This window comes from Rhinoraja longicauda, chromosome 9 (assembly GCF_053455715.1).
Source record: "Rhinoraja longicauda isolate Sanriku21f chromosome 9, sRhiLon1.1, whole genome shotgun sequence".
Taxonomy (NCBI): domain Eukaryota; kingdom Metazoa; phylum Chordata; class Chondrichthyes; order Rajiformes; family Arhynchobatidae; genus Rhinoraja; species Rhinoraja longicauda.
The window spans coordinates 61,384,425-61,401,261 of NC_135961.1; the positions used below are offsets into that span (position 1 = coordinate 61,384,425).

Genomic DNA, 16,837 nt, shown 5'->3' on the forward strand with positions numbered 1-16,837 from the left:
AGTGCAGCACCCGTAGTCAGGATCGAACCTGAGTCTCCGGCGCTGCATTCGCTGTAAAGCAGCAACTCTACCGCTGCGCTACCGTGCCGCCCACATTCTGGTTGTTGTGTATTGAAGAAAATAGAGTCATAGAGTCACACAGCATGGAAACAGGCCCTTCCTACTAACTCGGCCTACCAATAGACAATAGGTGCAGGAGGAGGCCATTCGGCCCTTCGAGCCAGCACCGCCATTCAATGTGATCATGGCTGATCATTCTCAATCAGTACCCCGTTCCTGCCTTCTCCCCATACCCCCTGACTCCGCTATCCTTAAGAGCTCTATCTAGCTCTCTCTCGAATGCATTCAGAGAATTGGCCTCCACTGCCTTCTGAGGCAGAGAATTCCACAGATTGACAACTCTCTGACTGAAAAGGTTTTTCCTCATCTCAGTTCACAAGATGCCCATTCGTCCCATTTGCCTTTCTTCCTAAACACGTACCTGTCCAAGTGTCTTCTAAATGCTGTTGTAATACCAACCTCAACGACTTCCTCAGTTAGCTCATCCCATATCCCCCACACTCCCCAATCTTTGCAAATCCCCCAAACCTTTCCACTCGTCACTAATTTCATGTTTCACGTATTTGGTGTTTTTATGACTGTTAGTAGATCAATTACCCTCTTGGGATAAATAAAGTTTTCTCATATCATATCGTATCATATTGTATACCCGCCACCCTCTGAGTGACAAAGCTGACTGTCTTTCAATACCTGCTTGGCTTTGAACTTCTTCAAGTATCGGGGCGAGACGAGAGATTCAGGGTTCATATCCATTTCTGTTGGGCCGTGCATCAGCTGAGGGGCAGAATTGACATTCTTCATCTTTAAGAAAGACTGAATGTTATAAATCTCGCTGGGGTATGAACTATCAGCCATGGTCTTGCCCTTGGAAGCCAGTCGGCAGGCAGCCATCCATTTAGCATATTGTATTTCCTGCAAGCAAACACAAAGGCTCTATTCATGAGAATCATCCAGAAGACACGGGGGAGGCACGATGGCGCAGCGGTAGAGTTGCTGCCTTACAGTGCCGGAAACACGGGTTCGATCCTGACTACTTTTTTTATTTTAATTTTTATTTTAATTTTTTTAATATATAAAAGTTTTATTCCAAAGAAAAACATACAAACATACTAAGCAAAATGTGATCAAACAAAAGCCGCCTGTATCGGCAGTTTACAAATTAAACAATTATCACGATTATCCTGACTACGGGTGCTGTCTGTATGGAGTTTGTACGCTCTCCACGTGACCTGCGTGGGTTTTCTCTGGGATCTCCGGTTTCCTTCCACAGGTTTGTAGGAATAATTGGCTCCGTATAATTGTAAATTGTCCCTAGTGTTTGTAGGATGGCGTTAGTGTGCGGGCATAGTTGGTTGGCGCGGACCCGGAGGGCCGAAAGGCCAGTTTCCGCGTTGAGTCTCAATAGACAATAGGTGCAGGAGGAGGCCATTTGGCCCTTCGAGCCAGCACCGCCATTCAATGTGATCATGGCTGATCATTCTCAATCAGTACCCCGTTCCTGCCTTCTCCCCATACCCTCTGACTCCGCTATCCTTAAGAGCTCTACCTAACTCTCTCTTGAATGCATTCAGAGAATTGGCCTCCACTGCCTTCTGAGGCAGAGAATTCCACAGATTCACAACTCTGACTGAAAAAGTTTTTCCTCATCTCAGTTCTAAATGGCCTACCCCTTATTGGGTCTCTAAACTAAACAAAAACTAACAATTAATTTTGAATCACTGATTCAGTTTCAGAGGGTATCGCTAATACTAAAAAAAAAAACGAAACTGAAAAATGATGTAAAATTAAGCAAACATTTTCAATGAAGGTCGGTAAACCCACTCAGTGATTTGACGTGGATAACTGTTGTGGATAAATGGTGCAGAGATTTATGAGCACATTGCTGGAGCACAGAAGCCTAAGCGATAGTGAGAGGTTGAGCATGCCAGGACTCTCTACTCCTTGGAGAGCAGCATTGTGAAAACAGGCCCTTCGGCCCACCGTGCCAACCAGCGTACACTAGCACTATCCTGCACACTGGGGACAATTTACAATTTTTTAAAAAATGGAAGCCAACTGACCTACACACCGGTACGTCTTGGGAGTGTGGGAGAAAACCAGAGCACCCGGGGAAAACTCACGAGGAGAACGTACAAACTCAGTGCAGGGAGCACCCACGGTCGGGATCGAACCTGGGTCTCTGGCACTGTGAGGCAGCAACTCTACCGCTGTGCCACCGTGCCGCCCTATTCAAGAACACAGTGGAAAGCACGATGAAAGCAACGATGGCTTTTCACTGTACCTCGGTAGGCCTGACAATAAACTGAACTAAGCTTAAGAGGTTGGACAGGCTAGATGCAGGAAGATTGTTCCCGATGTTGGGGAAGTCCAGAACAAGGGGTCACAGTTTAAGGATAAGGGGGAAGTCTTTTAGGACCGAGATGAGAAAGTTTTTTTTCACACAGAGAGTGGTGAATCTGTGGAATTCTCTGCCACAGAAGGTAGTTGAGGCCAGTTCATTGGCTATATTTAAGAGGGAGTTAGATGTGGCCCTTGTGGCTAAAGGGATCAGGGGGTATGGAGAGAAGGCAGGTACGGGATACTGAGTTGGATGATCAGCCATGATCATATTGAATGGCAGTGCAGGCTCGAAGGGCCGAATGGCCTACTCCTGCACCTATTTTCTATGTTTCTATATTTCTAAATGATAGTGTTCACAATGAGGATGGCTTGGTCCAGAAATATAAATGAATAAAAATAACTCTTTAGACTATTGGGGAATTCTGCTCAACAAGGTAGAGATGGGGTTTGAGGTCCCAAAGACTGTGTGCTAGTTCTTGTCATTTCTGATAGTTGGTGGGTGCTGAAGGACTCTCTGCTTCACAAACTGATATTGATGCCAACGAATGAAATACTTACATTTTGACATTTTATGTATATTTCATTCATGCCGTCAGACACAGGAATCAGCAGCTTGATCCCGAATTTCTGCGCTGCTACATTGACGTCCGGTACCACTTCACATCCTAGATTAAGCAGAGTTTCAAACCAAACAGCAACGTGAGAGGACAAATGGGGACACAAAAATCAAAATGGCTTTTGGCACATTGGCCTTCAATCGTCAGGGCATTGGGTATGGTCGGAAGGTCATGTTGCAGTTGGATAAGACATTGGAGAGGCCGCATTAGGAGTATTGTGTTCAATTCAGTGCACCATGTTACAGGAAAGATGTTGTCAAGCTGGAAAGGGTACGGAGAAGATTTACGAGGATGTTGCCAAGACTAAAGAGTCTGAGCTAGAGGGAGAGGTTGAGCAGGCTGGGACTCTATTCATTGGAGCGCTGGAGGATGAGGGGTGATCTTATAGAGTTGTATAAAATCATGAGAGGAATAGATAAGGTAGATGCATTGAGTCTCTTGGGTGCTTGTCTGTACAGAGTTTGTATGTTATCCCCGTGACTGTGTGGGTTTTCTCTCGTGGACAGCGTAGGTGAATCATGGACCATAGGACAGGTTTAAGGTGAAGGGGGAAAGATTAAATAGGAATCTGAGGGGTAACTTTTTCCACACACATGTTGCCAAGGCTCGAGGGCCTGAGCAATAGGGTGAGATTGGGCAGACCGGGACTTTATTCCTTGGAGCTTTAGCGATAAAGGGCTTTGGTGAGATTGCACCTAGACTACTGGGTAGAGTTTTGGTTTCCATATCCATGTTCTGCAGAGATACTGCCTGACCCACATATTGACAATGAACGTTTAGGCTATGGTGCTCTTCAAGTAGTTCCATTTCTCGTGGAACCCTATTGTTGAGACACGGTGGGAAGGTAGTTGAATGCACAGTTGCAAATTAGTGACTTTATATATCCACTTATATATGAAAATACAGGTTCTCTTTAAGGTAGATTTTATAAACAATGGCAATTATGTACTCTAGTTATAAATTCAAGTAGGGAAAATGTACCTTGATTAGATTAGTCGCCTGGACTTACCCAGTCTCCCAGTTTCCAAACACTTTAATTCCCCTTCCCAGTCCCACACTGACCTTTCTGTCCTTGGCCTCCTCTATTGTCAGAGTGAGGCCAAACGCAAATTGGAGGAACAGCATCTCATATTTCGCTTGAGTAGCTTACAACCCATTCCCTCTCCATCCCTCCCCCACCCCAAGTTGTACCAGCTTCAAAGTTGACTTGTTGAGTCTCTTTGACTGTACTCGTTCTAACCTAATAAACAGCTAACAATGGCCTGCTTCCTTTATCATCGTTACCTTTTTGCGTATTAGTTTAGTTTAGTTTAGAGATACAGCGCGGAAACAGGCCCTTCGGCCCATCGAGTCCGCACCGACCAGCGATCCCTGCACATTAACACTCTCTACGCACACTAGGGACAATTGTACCAAGTTGCCAATTAACCTTCAACCCGTACGTCTTTGGAGTGTGGGAGGAAACCGAAGATCTCAGAGAAAACCCATGCGGTCACGGGGAGAACGTACAAACTCCGTACAGACAGTACCCGTAGTTGGGATTTAACCTGAGTCTCTGGCGCTGCAAGTGCTGTTAGGCAGCAACTCTATCGCTGCGCCACCGTGCCCAATATCTTTAATTCATTTGTTCTGTATCTCTCTACCACCGTCTATATCTCTCATTTCCCTTTCCCCCGACTCTCAGTCTGAAGAAGGATGTTGACCCGAAACGTCACCTATTCCTTTACTCCAGAGATGCTGTTATTCCAGGTTTTTGTGTCGATCTTCCGTTTAAACCAGCATCTGCAGTTCCTGCCTACAGGGTTTTCAGAAAGTTACTTTTGAGGCAATGGAGGGAAGCACATTCAGCCAACTATTGGAAGATTTGATCCCAGTGGACTAGGCCTCAAAAGGGACGTAATGGGACCAGCATTATTATGAAACACTAGTAACTTAGTCAGAGGGTAGTTAATCTGTGGAACTCAGTCAGAGGACTGCGGAGGCCAAGTCAGTGGATATTTGTACGGCAGAGATAGACAAATTCCTGATTAGAACGGGTGTCATGGGGAGAAGGCGGGAAAATGGGATTAGGAGGCAGAGATCAGCCATGATTGAATGGCGGAGTAGATTCGATGGGCCAAATGGCCTAATTCTACTCATAAAACTTGTAAACTTGAAATTAATTTTTTCAAAGTGATTAATTGACTGCAAAGTGCCTCAGGATATTCAGTGGTTGAGGTAGGAGTTACGCACACCTAGACTTTTTTTTTAAACATTGACGAGTAGTTCCAATCTGGATGAGACCTGGTGAGCTGAAATATAATCAAAGAGCAATTTCTCACAATGTTCCATCTCCCAAATCCCTTTGGTTTCTCCTCCCTCGATGTTAGAAGCTTTGTGCCTCACGGAAAATCCAAAGTTACCTTCCAAAGCTGAGGACTGATTTCTCTTCACGGTAATTCAGATAATTTTTACAGTGTTCGTTACAGTTGTCAGTGAAATGCCTAAAGGCTACATCGATTTTTGTCAACAAAATTCTTCCGATGTCTTGTAGATCAGAACACTGCATGCATTCCTTCAGTTTTGCAATTTAATAAACCAATTTTTTTTTAGCTAAAATGTTGAGACTTTAACAGCAATTAAATGACAACCGAATACTTTGCATAAGTGGGAGATACACCGGTCAGCCAAAACATTATGACTTGATGAGCCAAATCATTATGACCACCTGCCTAATATGCTGTTGGTCCTCCATGTGCAGCCCCATACGCAGCAGGGTGCGATGCACTGTGTATTGTGACACATTCCTCCCCTGACCACCATTAAAATTTTCTGTGACTTGTGTCACAGTCGACCTTCTGTCGGTTCGGACCAGACGGGATAGCCTTCGTGGCCCTCGTGATTCAATGAGCCTTGGGCGCCCAACACCCTGTCTGTCGCCAGTTTGTGGTTTGTCCCTCCTCGGACCACTGTCGGTGTACTCACCACTGCTGACCGGGAGCACCCCACAAGCCTTGCCGTTTCAGAGATGCTCTGACCCAGTCATCTGGCCATAACAATTTGGCCCTTGTCAAAGTCGCTCAGGTCTTTACTCCTGCCCATTTCTCCTGTATCCAACAGATCAACTTCAAGAACTGACTGTTCACTTGCTGCCTAATATATCCCACCCCGTGACAGGTGCCATAGTGACAAGATATTCAATGTTATTCACTTTACCTGTCAGTGGTCATAATGCTTTGGCTGATCGGTGTATATTCACTGCATAAAGTACACCATCTTCATTCAGTGTGAGAAGGAACAGCAGATGCTGATTTTAAACCGAAGATAGACACAAAAAGCTGGAGTAACTCAGCGGGACAGGCAGCATCTCTGGAGAGAAGGAATGGGTGACGTTTCGGGTCAAGACCTGACGAAGGGTTTCGACCCCAAACGTCACCCATTCCTTCTTTCCAGAGATGCTGCCTGTCCCGCTGAGTTACTCCAGCTTTTTGTGTCCATCATCACTGTATTTGAAATGTAATTACTAAAGTAATATTTGGCATTCTGATTTGTTTAGGACCAATTTGCTGGCTTTTATTTGTGCTCTGTTTACTTGTAAATTAGTTTCTCACCTCTCAAGTTCAATTGTTCAATTGGTTCTCCTTGCGAAAGGTCTCTGTTCTTAAAGTACGACAGACACGTATCTTTAAAAATAAAGTAGTACTGCTTGTAGGCTTTCAGCAGCAGTTTTTTAGGCCTAAAATATGAAAAAATATTAAGAAAACAAACTTGTGCAAGTGAAACCATTACTGCAATAGACAATGGACAATAGGTGCAGGAGGAGGCCATTCGGACCTTCGAACCAGCACCACCATTCAATGTGATCATGGCTGATCTTTCTCAATCAGTACCCCGTTCCTGCCTTCTCCCCATACCCCCTGACTCCGCTATCCTTAAGAGCTCTATCTAGCTCTCTCTTGAATGCATTCAGAGAATTGGCCTCCACTGCCTTCTGAGGCAGAGAATTCCACAGATTCACAACTCTCGGACTGAAAAAGTGTTTCCTCATCTCATTTCTAAATGGCCTACCCTTTATTCTTAAACTGTGGCCCCTTGTTCTGGACTCCCTCAACATTGGGAACAGGTTTCCTGCCTCTAACGTGTCCAACCCCTTAATAATCTTATACGTTTCGATAAGATCTCCTCCCATCCTTCTAAATTCCAGTGTATACAAGCCTAGTCGCTCCAGTCTTTTTGAAGAAGTCAATGATTTGCAATTACATTTCCTTTAAAATCCATTTCTATATTAACCCATCATCTCCTAAACTACTGCCATCCAATTTTATTAAAACAAAATGCCACACTTCCACCTATCACTAGTCAAATATTGCAATGCGCCAAGACAAATCGTAGTTGAAGATGTAATTGACAATATCACTGTCGTTTATTAGCTCATTATCCATCCATACATAGTGAATAAATACCAGAGGTTAATTTAGTTCAGAGATTAAGTTTATTTTGGGCCTTGAAATTTAAAAGCATCCTATTGAAGAATGAACACTATAACAAAGACATTAACATCGGTTAGTGCTCTATTAACATTAAGAATGTATAGAGTCATAGAGGCATGGAAACAGGCCCTTCGGCCAAACTTGGCCATATCGGCCAACATGCCCCATCTACACTTGTCCCACCTGCCCATGTCTGGCACATATCCTGTCCCTGTCTAAATACTTTTTGAACGTTGTGATAGAATGGATGTTTAGTAAATAGATTTCCATGCTATTCCGCACTATTGCAGAAACATATCTTGCCCCACTCCCTAAAAAAACAATTGCAATCTATTCACAACACTTTTTCCAATTCTTGAATGAAATATTCAGCAGCTAAACATTTTCATATTGTGTAAGATGTGTGATACTCAAAGCATTCATTTACTTACCTAAAAATTTTAAGATAATCTGCTAACTTTGGGATGTCTGTTATGTCCTCCTAGAATAAAAGCAGCTGGTGTAATTATTTTTAAAACATGTTAATTAACTTAACATTCTTTGCAAAAAAAAAAGGAACATAAACAGACCAAATGTTAGAAAATACCAAGGCACAATATTGATTTAATTCTTGTTGAATGCAAATTCATATTTATGTAAAACAGCAGCTGTGTCTTTTCAAGCAATTGGATTCAGGATGAAGTTTATTTTGTTCTTCACGGAATAAACGTCTCATTTGGTCGATTTTATTAATAATGTTCCTCATATTTTTATAGTTTATTTTAGTGATACAGCGTGGAAACAGGCCCCTTGGCCCACCGTGTCCATGCCGACCATCATCACCAATTCACACCTGTTCCATGAACCAGCTCCAGTTCAATAGACAATAGACAATAGGTGCAGGAGTAGGCCATTCGGCCCTTCAAGCCAGCACTGCCATTCAATGTGATCATGGTTGATCATTCTCAATCAGTACCCCGTTCCTGCCTTCTCCCCATACCCCCTGACTCCGCTATCCTTAAGAGCTCTATCTAGCTCTCTCTTGAATGCATTCAGAGAATTGGCCTCCACTGCCTTCTGAGGCAGAGAATTCCACAGATTTACAACTTTCTGACTGAAAATGTTTTTCCTCATCTCCGTTCTAAATGGCCTACCCCGTATTCTTAAACTGTGGCCCCTGGTTCTGGACTCCCCCAACATTGGGAACATGTTTCCTGCCTCTAACGTGTCCAACCCCTTAATAATCTTATATGTTGCAATAAGATCCCCTCTCATCCTTCTAAATTCCAGTGTTTACAAGCCTAGCCGCTCCAGTCTTTCAACATACGACAGTCCCGCCATTCCGGGAATTAACCTAGTAAACCTACGCTGCATGCCCTCAATAGCAAGAATATCCTTCCTCAAATTTGGAGACCAAAACTGCACACAGTACTCCAGGTGCGGTCTCACTAGGGCCCTATACAACTGCAGAAGGACCTCTTTGCTCCTATACTTAACTCCCCTTGTTATGAAGGCCAACATTCCATTGGCTTTCTTCACTGCCTGCTGTACCTGCATGCTTCCTTTCAGTGACTGATGCACTAGGACACCCAGATCTTGTTGTACGTCCCCTTTTCCTAACTTGACACCATTCAGATAATAATCTGCCTTCTTATTCTTACCACCAAAGTGGATAACCTCACACTTATCCACATTAAACTGCATCTGCCATGCATCCACCCACTCACACAACCTGTCCAAGTCATGCTGCAACCTCACAGCATCTTGATGCTATAGTTCTTGATTAGTACGGGTGTCAGGGGTTATGGGGAGAAGGCAGGAGAATGGGGTTAGGAGGGAGAGATAGATCAGCCATGATTGAATGGCGAAGTAGACTTGATGGGCCAAATGGCCTAATTCTACTCCTATTCCTTATGAACTTATGAACTATCCCACTTTCACATCCTACACACTAGGGGCAATTTACAGAAGCCAATTAACCTTACAAATACCAGTGGTGTTTAAGAGGTTTTTTGATCGGCACATGGAAGTGCAGGGGTTTGAGGTATACGGATCATGTACAGGCAGATGAGATCAGTTTAACTTGGGATCATGTTCGACACAAACATTGTGGGCTGAAGGGCCCGTTCCTGTGCTGTACTGTTCGATGTTTAGTTTAGTTTAGTTTATAGATATAGTGCGGAAACAGGTCCTCTGGCCCACCGATTCCACACTGGCCAGCGATCCCCGCACATTAACACTATCCTACGCACACTCGGGACAATTTACATTTATACCAAGCCAATTAATCTATGTCTTTGGAGTGCGGGGGGGGGGAACCGAAGATCTCGGGGAAAACCCATGCGGTCACGGGGGGAACGTACAAACTCCGTACAGACAGCAGCCGTAGTCAGGATCGAACCGTGGTCTCTGATGCCACTGTGCCGCCCTGATCTAACTAGATCGGGGGGGGGGGGGGGGGGGGGGGGGGGGTTGGGAAAAATAGCTGCAGTTGGTGAAGTTGCAACTGAGGAGAGAAAGAATTTATATCGTCATTCTCAACCCTCTCAATAGCTACTCTGGTGACAGAAGCTGGCAGAGAACTGCACCTGCTAATAGCACACAGAATCAAAGGGAGGCAAGAAATAACTTGAAAGCATTGAGGGGTGGATGTTTTTTTTCCAAAGAATAAAATGCTTATGTTAATTATACATCTCTTTCAATTTTCACTGCAATTATGACTGAAAAATCTATAGCTTTGAGCAGGAATTTTAAATTGAAATTTCATCACTCATTACTGGCTTCTCAGGGAAGTCAAGCAAGAACTCTTTTTTTACTCAATCATTTTGTCACTGCATTTAACTGCATCTAATTGCTAAACTGTTTACCGTGATTTATTCTTTTACAATGAGTGGTTTGGAACACTGAAATGTCTAAAGTACATCTGAAATGTACTCATTCTTTTCAGTAATTACAGTTCAGGAAGAACGGCCATTTAAAAACAAGAAAAGCAGAAACTGGATGCAAGGACACGAAGTGGTGGAGTAACTCAGCGGGTCAGGCAGCATCTCTGGAGAACGTGGACTGGTGACGTTTCGGGTCGAGACCCCTCTTCAGACACGAAAAGTGACGGGTGAGAAAAAGGTCGGGTGAGATTTCAGGTTCCGACCCAAAACCTAAAGAAGGGCCCCCACCCAAAAAGTCACCCATCCTTTTTCTCCAGAGGTGCTGCCTGACCCGCTGAGTTACTCCAGCACTTTATGTCCATCCTCAGTATATAACTAGCATTTGCAGTTCCATTCTGAGGGCATCTACAACACACGATGCCTCGGAAAAGCCACCAGCATCCACAAAGACTCTTCACACCCCTGCAACAGTCTGTTCGAACTTCTACCATCGGGCAGACGATACAAGGCCTTCTACGCCCGCACCTCCAGACTCAGGAACAGCTTCATCCCCAGGGCCATAGCTGCTACAAACCGGTCCTGCTGAGCCGGATGGTCACATCGCACAGCGAACCGGCACAGATCTACTTGCACTTTATTCTGTTTTAAAACTGTTCTAATATGTTTCATTGGGTTGTTAAATTAATACTGACTAGCTAATTAATTTATTGCATCGTATGGGTGGCGCATTCCCAATCTCGTTGTACCCCTGTACAATGACAATAACGATATATTGTATTGTAAAAGGTTCCCTGGGGAGGGATTGGACAAGTGATGTTTTCGGTTGGGACCCTTCTTCAGGCAACATCGTAAACATCTGGAATTATGTGACTGATAACTGGTGGCACAGCGGTAGTGTTGCTGCCTTACAGCACCTACAGCGCCAGAGACCCGGGTTCGATCCTGGCTACAGGTGCTTGTCTGTTCAGGGTTTTGTCCATTCTCCCCCTGACCTGCGTGGGTTTACTCCAAGAACTTCAGTTTCCATCCCACGCTCCAAAAATGTACAGGTTTGTAGGTTAATTGGCTTGGTATAAATGTAAAAAATGTGCGGGGATCACCGGTAGGTGCGGACTCGGTGGGCCGAAGGGCCTGTTTCCGCGCCGTAACTCTAAAACTAAACAAAACCCTAGAATACATTTCTTTTCAGGAAAACGTAGAAGCATAATAAAACTATTAAAAACAGTTTCTTACCAAAATGTTGTCAATTTTTCCACCTTCAAGAGTCACCTCAAGACTGGTCAGAGCGGCCTCCACTTCATCCACGTCTTGCTCGTTTGTGTAGTCTTGCGGTTCAGATAGTAGCGACAACCTGCTTATGTGGTACTGAAACAATATTTTAATATTTACCGAAGTGATTACTGTAAAGTACATTTTCCCCAGAACTCTCCCAGAACAGACCGGACATAATTTTAAGAACAAATAGGACAGTGAAACAGTGCAGCACAGGAACGGGCCCTTCGGCCCACAATGTTTGTGCCGAAAATTATAAGTTCATCCGTCATAGGAGCAGAATGAGGCCATTCAGCCCATCAAGGGCGGCACGGTGGAGCAGCGGTACAGGTGGCGCAACGGTAGAGTTGCTGCTTTACAGCGAATGAAGCGCCGGAGACTCAGGTTCGATCCTGACTACGGGTGCTGTACTGTAAGGAGTTTGTACGTTCTCCCCGTGACCTGCGTGGGTTTTCTCCGAGATCTTCGGTTTCCTCCCACACTCCAAAGACGTACAGGTATGTAGGTTAATTGACTGGGTAAATGTTTAAAAAAAATTGTCCCTAGTGTGTGTAGGATAGTGTTAATTTGCGGGGATCGCTGGGCGGCGCGGACTTGGTGGGCCGAAAAGGCCTGTTTCCGCGCTGTATCTGAAATATGAAAAATATGAAATAAGTTGCTGCCTAACAGCGCCAGAGACTCGGGTTCGATCCCGACTGTGGATGCTCTCTGTACGAAGAAGGGTCTCGACCCGAAACGTCACCCATTCCTTCTCTCCCGAGATGCTGCCTGACCTGCTGAGTTACTCCAGCATTTTGTGAATAAATCGATTTGTACCAGCATCTGCAGTTATTTTCTTATACTATATGATGCTCTCTGTACGTTTGTTTGTACGTTCTCCCCGTGGGACTTCGGTTTCCTCCCACACGCCGAAAACGTACAGGTTTGTAGGTTAATTGGCTTGTAAAAATAGTAAATTTTCCCCTAATGTATAGGATAGTTCTAGTGTATGGGAGATCGCTGGTCGGCACGGACTTGGTGGGCCAAAGGGCCTTTTTGCACGCTGCGTCTATAAAGTAAAGAGTCTACTCCGTCATTCAATCATGGCTGATCTATCTCTCCCTCTCTACCCATTCTCCTGTCTTCTCCCCGTAGCCTTTGACGCCCCTACAAATCCTGTCAGTTGCTGCTTTAAAAATACCCAATGACTTGGCCTCCACAGCCGTTTGTGGCAATGGATTCCATTACTTTACCACTCTCTGGCTAAATGATGCAAAGTTAAACCAATCTCATCTGCCTGCACACGATCCATATCCCTCCATTCCATGTGCCTATCTAAAAGTCTCTTAAACACCACTATTGCATCTGCCTCCACCACCTCCACCCCTGTGAATGCGATCCAGGCCTGATGTTTATATCGCCAACTGTTAAACTTTAACTGCAGCATCCTGCATGCAAAATCGTTATATTTAACTAATTCAGAGTGTGTGGAAAATGTAACTGAGAATGTCGGCATTACAAAGTACTTTATTTGTTCCTTAAAAATCAATTTGGCAACGTGTTGTCAAGGCACCGATCACCGATTTTAAATTTGAATTAAATCAAACGTGAAATGTTGATGCTTCTTAAATGAAGCACAGTACAAATATATAATTACATTCCATTGCCTCGGGAAATGGTTGCATATTATATCTTCGGAAAGTACGGCTTTCTTAGAATTCAGTTAATAAGCACGCCCATCCCGTCAACGGTTAATAGATTTTAGATTTTTTAGATTTAGAGATACAGCACGGAACCAGGCCCTTCGGCCCACCGGGTCCGCGCCGCCCAGCGATCCCCGCACATTAACACTATCCTACACACACTAGGGACAATTTTTACATTTTACCCAGCCAATTAACCTACATACCTGTACGTCTTTGGAGTGTGGGAGGAAACCGAAGATCTCGGAGAAAACCCACGCAGGTCACGGGGAGAACGTACAAACTCCGTACAGACAGCACCCGTAGTCAGGATCGAACCCGGGACTCCGGCGCTGCATTCACTGTAAGGCAGCAACTCTACCGCTGCGCCACCGTGCCGCTCAGTGTAATAGATTTCTGTATTGCTAGGCAACACACGTAAGAAAGCAAAAATATTATAAATTACCTTCAGGATTATTATTTGCTGATATGTCTTTGCACGGCCATTTTAGCAAAGGCATCAAACCTATCATTAAAACAGCACGCAAAGGAAATTTAGCTGAAAGCATTGAATGTACCTCATGGATCTCATGCACCTCATGAAGGTAACTCATGTACCTTGCAACGGCACGGTGACGCAGCGGTAGAATGGCTGCCTTACAGCGCCAGAGACCCGGGTTCGATCCTGACTACGGGTGCTGCCTGTACAGAGTTTGCACGTTCTCTGCGTTGTGTCTGCGTGGGTTTTCTCTGGTCACTCTGGTTTCCTCCCACAATCTTCCAAAGACGTACAGGTTTTGTTGGTTAATTGGCTTGGGTAAAATTGTAAATTGCTCCCAGTGTGTAGTATGTACCAGGGTAACGTGATCGCTAGTCGGCATGGACTCGGTGAGCCGATGGGCCTGTTTCCACACTGCATCTCTAAACTAAACTGAAGTAAACTTTTCTGTGGGAAGGAACTGCAGGTGTTGGTTTAAATGGAAGATAGACACAAAATGCTGGAGTAACTCAGCGGGCGGGACAGGCAGCATCTCCGGAGAGAAGGAACGGGTGGCGTTTCGGGTCAAGACCCTTCTTCAGACTCAATTGCCAGGACGCAACAAGATGCAGCAGGGGCAAGTAGATCAAGGGACCCTGGTCTTGTGGATATTAAAGGAAAGGCCCATCTATGCTGAATATGTTCATCTGACCTACTGCATGCCCCAAGCTTGTTCTGCTTTAATAGTGGGACCTGAGTTGCCCAAAAGGAAAGTCAAAGAACGACTCCTTAACCACATGTCAACTAACCACTAATTGATATTCTGCTGAAAATGGAAAGTGTGAGACGCAGATTTAAATTTTGAATATAACAAAGGTGAAAATGATGCAACGTAACCACAACCTATTGTACGCATTAAAAGGCTTTACTGCACAGTGAAGCGATTATTCTGAACTGCATTTCAATTTAAGTGTCATAGAAACATAGAAAATAGTTGCAGGAGAAGGCCATTCGGCCCTTCGAACCAGCACCGCCATTCAATGTGATCATGGCTGATCATTCTCAATCAGTACCCCGTTCCTGCCTTCTCCCCATACCCCCTGACTCCGCTATCCTTAAGAGCTCTATCTAGCTCTCTCTTGAATGCATTCAAAGAATTGGCCTCCACTGCCTTCTGAGGCAGAGAATTCCACATGGAGCGACTGGGCTTGTATACTCTATCTAGCTCTCTCTTGAATGCATTCAAAGAATTGGCCTCCACTGCCTTCTGAGGCAGAGAATTCCACATGGAGCGACTGGGCTTGTATACTCTATCTAGCTCTCTCTTGAATGCATTCAAAGAATTGGCCTCCACTGCCTCTGTGGAATTCACTGCCTCAGAAGGCAATGGTGGCCAAGTCTCTGAATGCATTCAAGAGACAGCTAGATAGAGCTCTTAAGGATAGCGGAGTCAGGGGGTATGGGGAAAAGGCAGGAACGGGGTACTGATTGAGAATGATCAGCCATGATCACATTGAATGGTGGTGCTGGCTCGAAGGGCCGAATGGCCTCCTCCTGCACCTATTGTCTATTGTCTATTCCAAAGACGTACAGGTTTGTAGGCTAATTGGCTTGGTATAATTGTAAATTCACCCTAGTGTGTGCAGGATAGTGTTGGTGTGGGGGGATCGCTGTTCGGCACAACCCAGTGGGACGAAAGGCCTGTTTCCGCGCTGTATCTCTAAACTAAAAAGGCCGTCTAATTGAAATCTTTGAGATGTAGAGATGAAAATTCGTAATTAATTTGAGAGGCAAAAGAAACTGCAGATGCCGGAATCTTGAGTAAAACACAAAGTGCTGGAGTAACTCAATGGGTCAGGCAGCATCTCTGGTGGGCATTCAAGAGAGAGCTAGATAGAGCTCTTCAGGATAGCAGAGTCAGGGGGTATGGGGAGAAGGCAGGAACGGGGTACTGATTGTGGATGATCAGCCATGATCACATTGAATGGTGGTGCTGGCTCGAAGGGCCGAATGGCCTACTCCTGCACCTATTGTCTGTTCAGAGTCAGAATCTTTACCCTCGTTAATTAGATCTTGGCACTAGAGCCAAACACAATGTTTTTGTTGTGCACTTCAAAATATCTTTGAAGTACACAAATTTGAGGAAGGACATTCTTACTATTGAGGAAGTGCAGCGTAGGTTTACTAGGTTAATTCCCGGAATGGCGGGACTGTCGTATGTTGAAAGAATGGAGCGACTGGGCTTGTATACTCTATCTAGCTCTCTCTTGAATGCATTCAAAGAATTGGCCTCCACTGCCTTCTGAGGCAGAGAATTCCACAGATTCACAACTCTCTGACTGAAAAAGTTTTTCCTCATCTCAGTTCTAAATGGCCTACCCCATATTCTTAAACTGTGGCCCCTTGTTCTGGACTCCCCCAACATTGGGAACATGTTTCCTGCCTCTAACGTGTCCAACCCCTTAATAATCTTATACGTTTCGATAAGATCTCCTCTCATCCTTCTAAACTCCAGTGTACACAAGCCTGTATATCGCCATACCCCTTGATTCCGCTAGCCCCTAGAGCTCTATCTAACTCTCTTTTAAATTCATCCAGTGAATTGGCCTCCACGCCGACAAGCGACCAGCCCATATTCTAACCTTCACACACTAGTGCCAGTTTTACACTTACCAAAGTGAGTTAACGAACAAACCTGTACATCTTTCAAGTGTGCGAGGAAACCGGAGCACCCAGAGAAAACCCACAAGGTCACAGGGAGAACTTGTACACCCTCTGTCCAGCCAGCACCCGCAGTCAGGATTGAACCTGGGACTCTGGCGCTGTAAGGCAGCAACTCCACTGCTGCATCACTGTGCCACCCTTCGGTTGCAGTCTTCCCCACGGATAATCTTGGATTCTCGCATAACTCATATAAAACAAAGACCTTATGAAAGAGTTTTTGGGGGTGAGTCTCATCCAGGCAACACATTCACTTTGGGAAAGGTTCGGTGGATAAAATGTGACTGTCATGGTAAGTCAAAAGTTAAATTGAAGGGGTCTGGGGCCGCAAGGCAGCAAGTCGGCCGGTTGCTCC

The 16,837-nt window shown here is 44.9% G+C and overlaps 1 protein-coding gene across 2 annotated transcripts in view; it reads right to left on the minus strand.

Annotated features, from left to right (window-relative positions):
- fermt1 (FERM domain containing kindlin 1) overlaps nt 1-16,837 on the minus strand; it is a 58,161-nt gene that overhangs the window by 7,063 nt on the left and 34,261 nt on the right. For both annotated transcript variants that reach the window (XM_078405936.1, XM_078405935.1), the window contains exons 7-11: nt 11,584-11,715; nt 7,918-7,967; nt 6,608-6,732; nt 2,959-3,065; nt 751-972 (exon numbers count right to left, since the gene is read on the minus strand). In XM_078405936.1, coding sequence (XP_078262062.1) covers nt 751-972; nt 2,959-3,065; nt 6,608-6,732; nt 7,918-7,967; nt 11,584-11,715 — 636 coding nt within the window. The remainder of the gene's footprint in view (nt 1-750; nt 973-2,958; nt 3,066-6,607; nt 6,733-7,917; nt 7,968-11,583; nt 11,716-16,837) is intronic.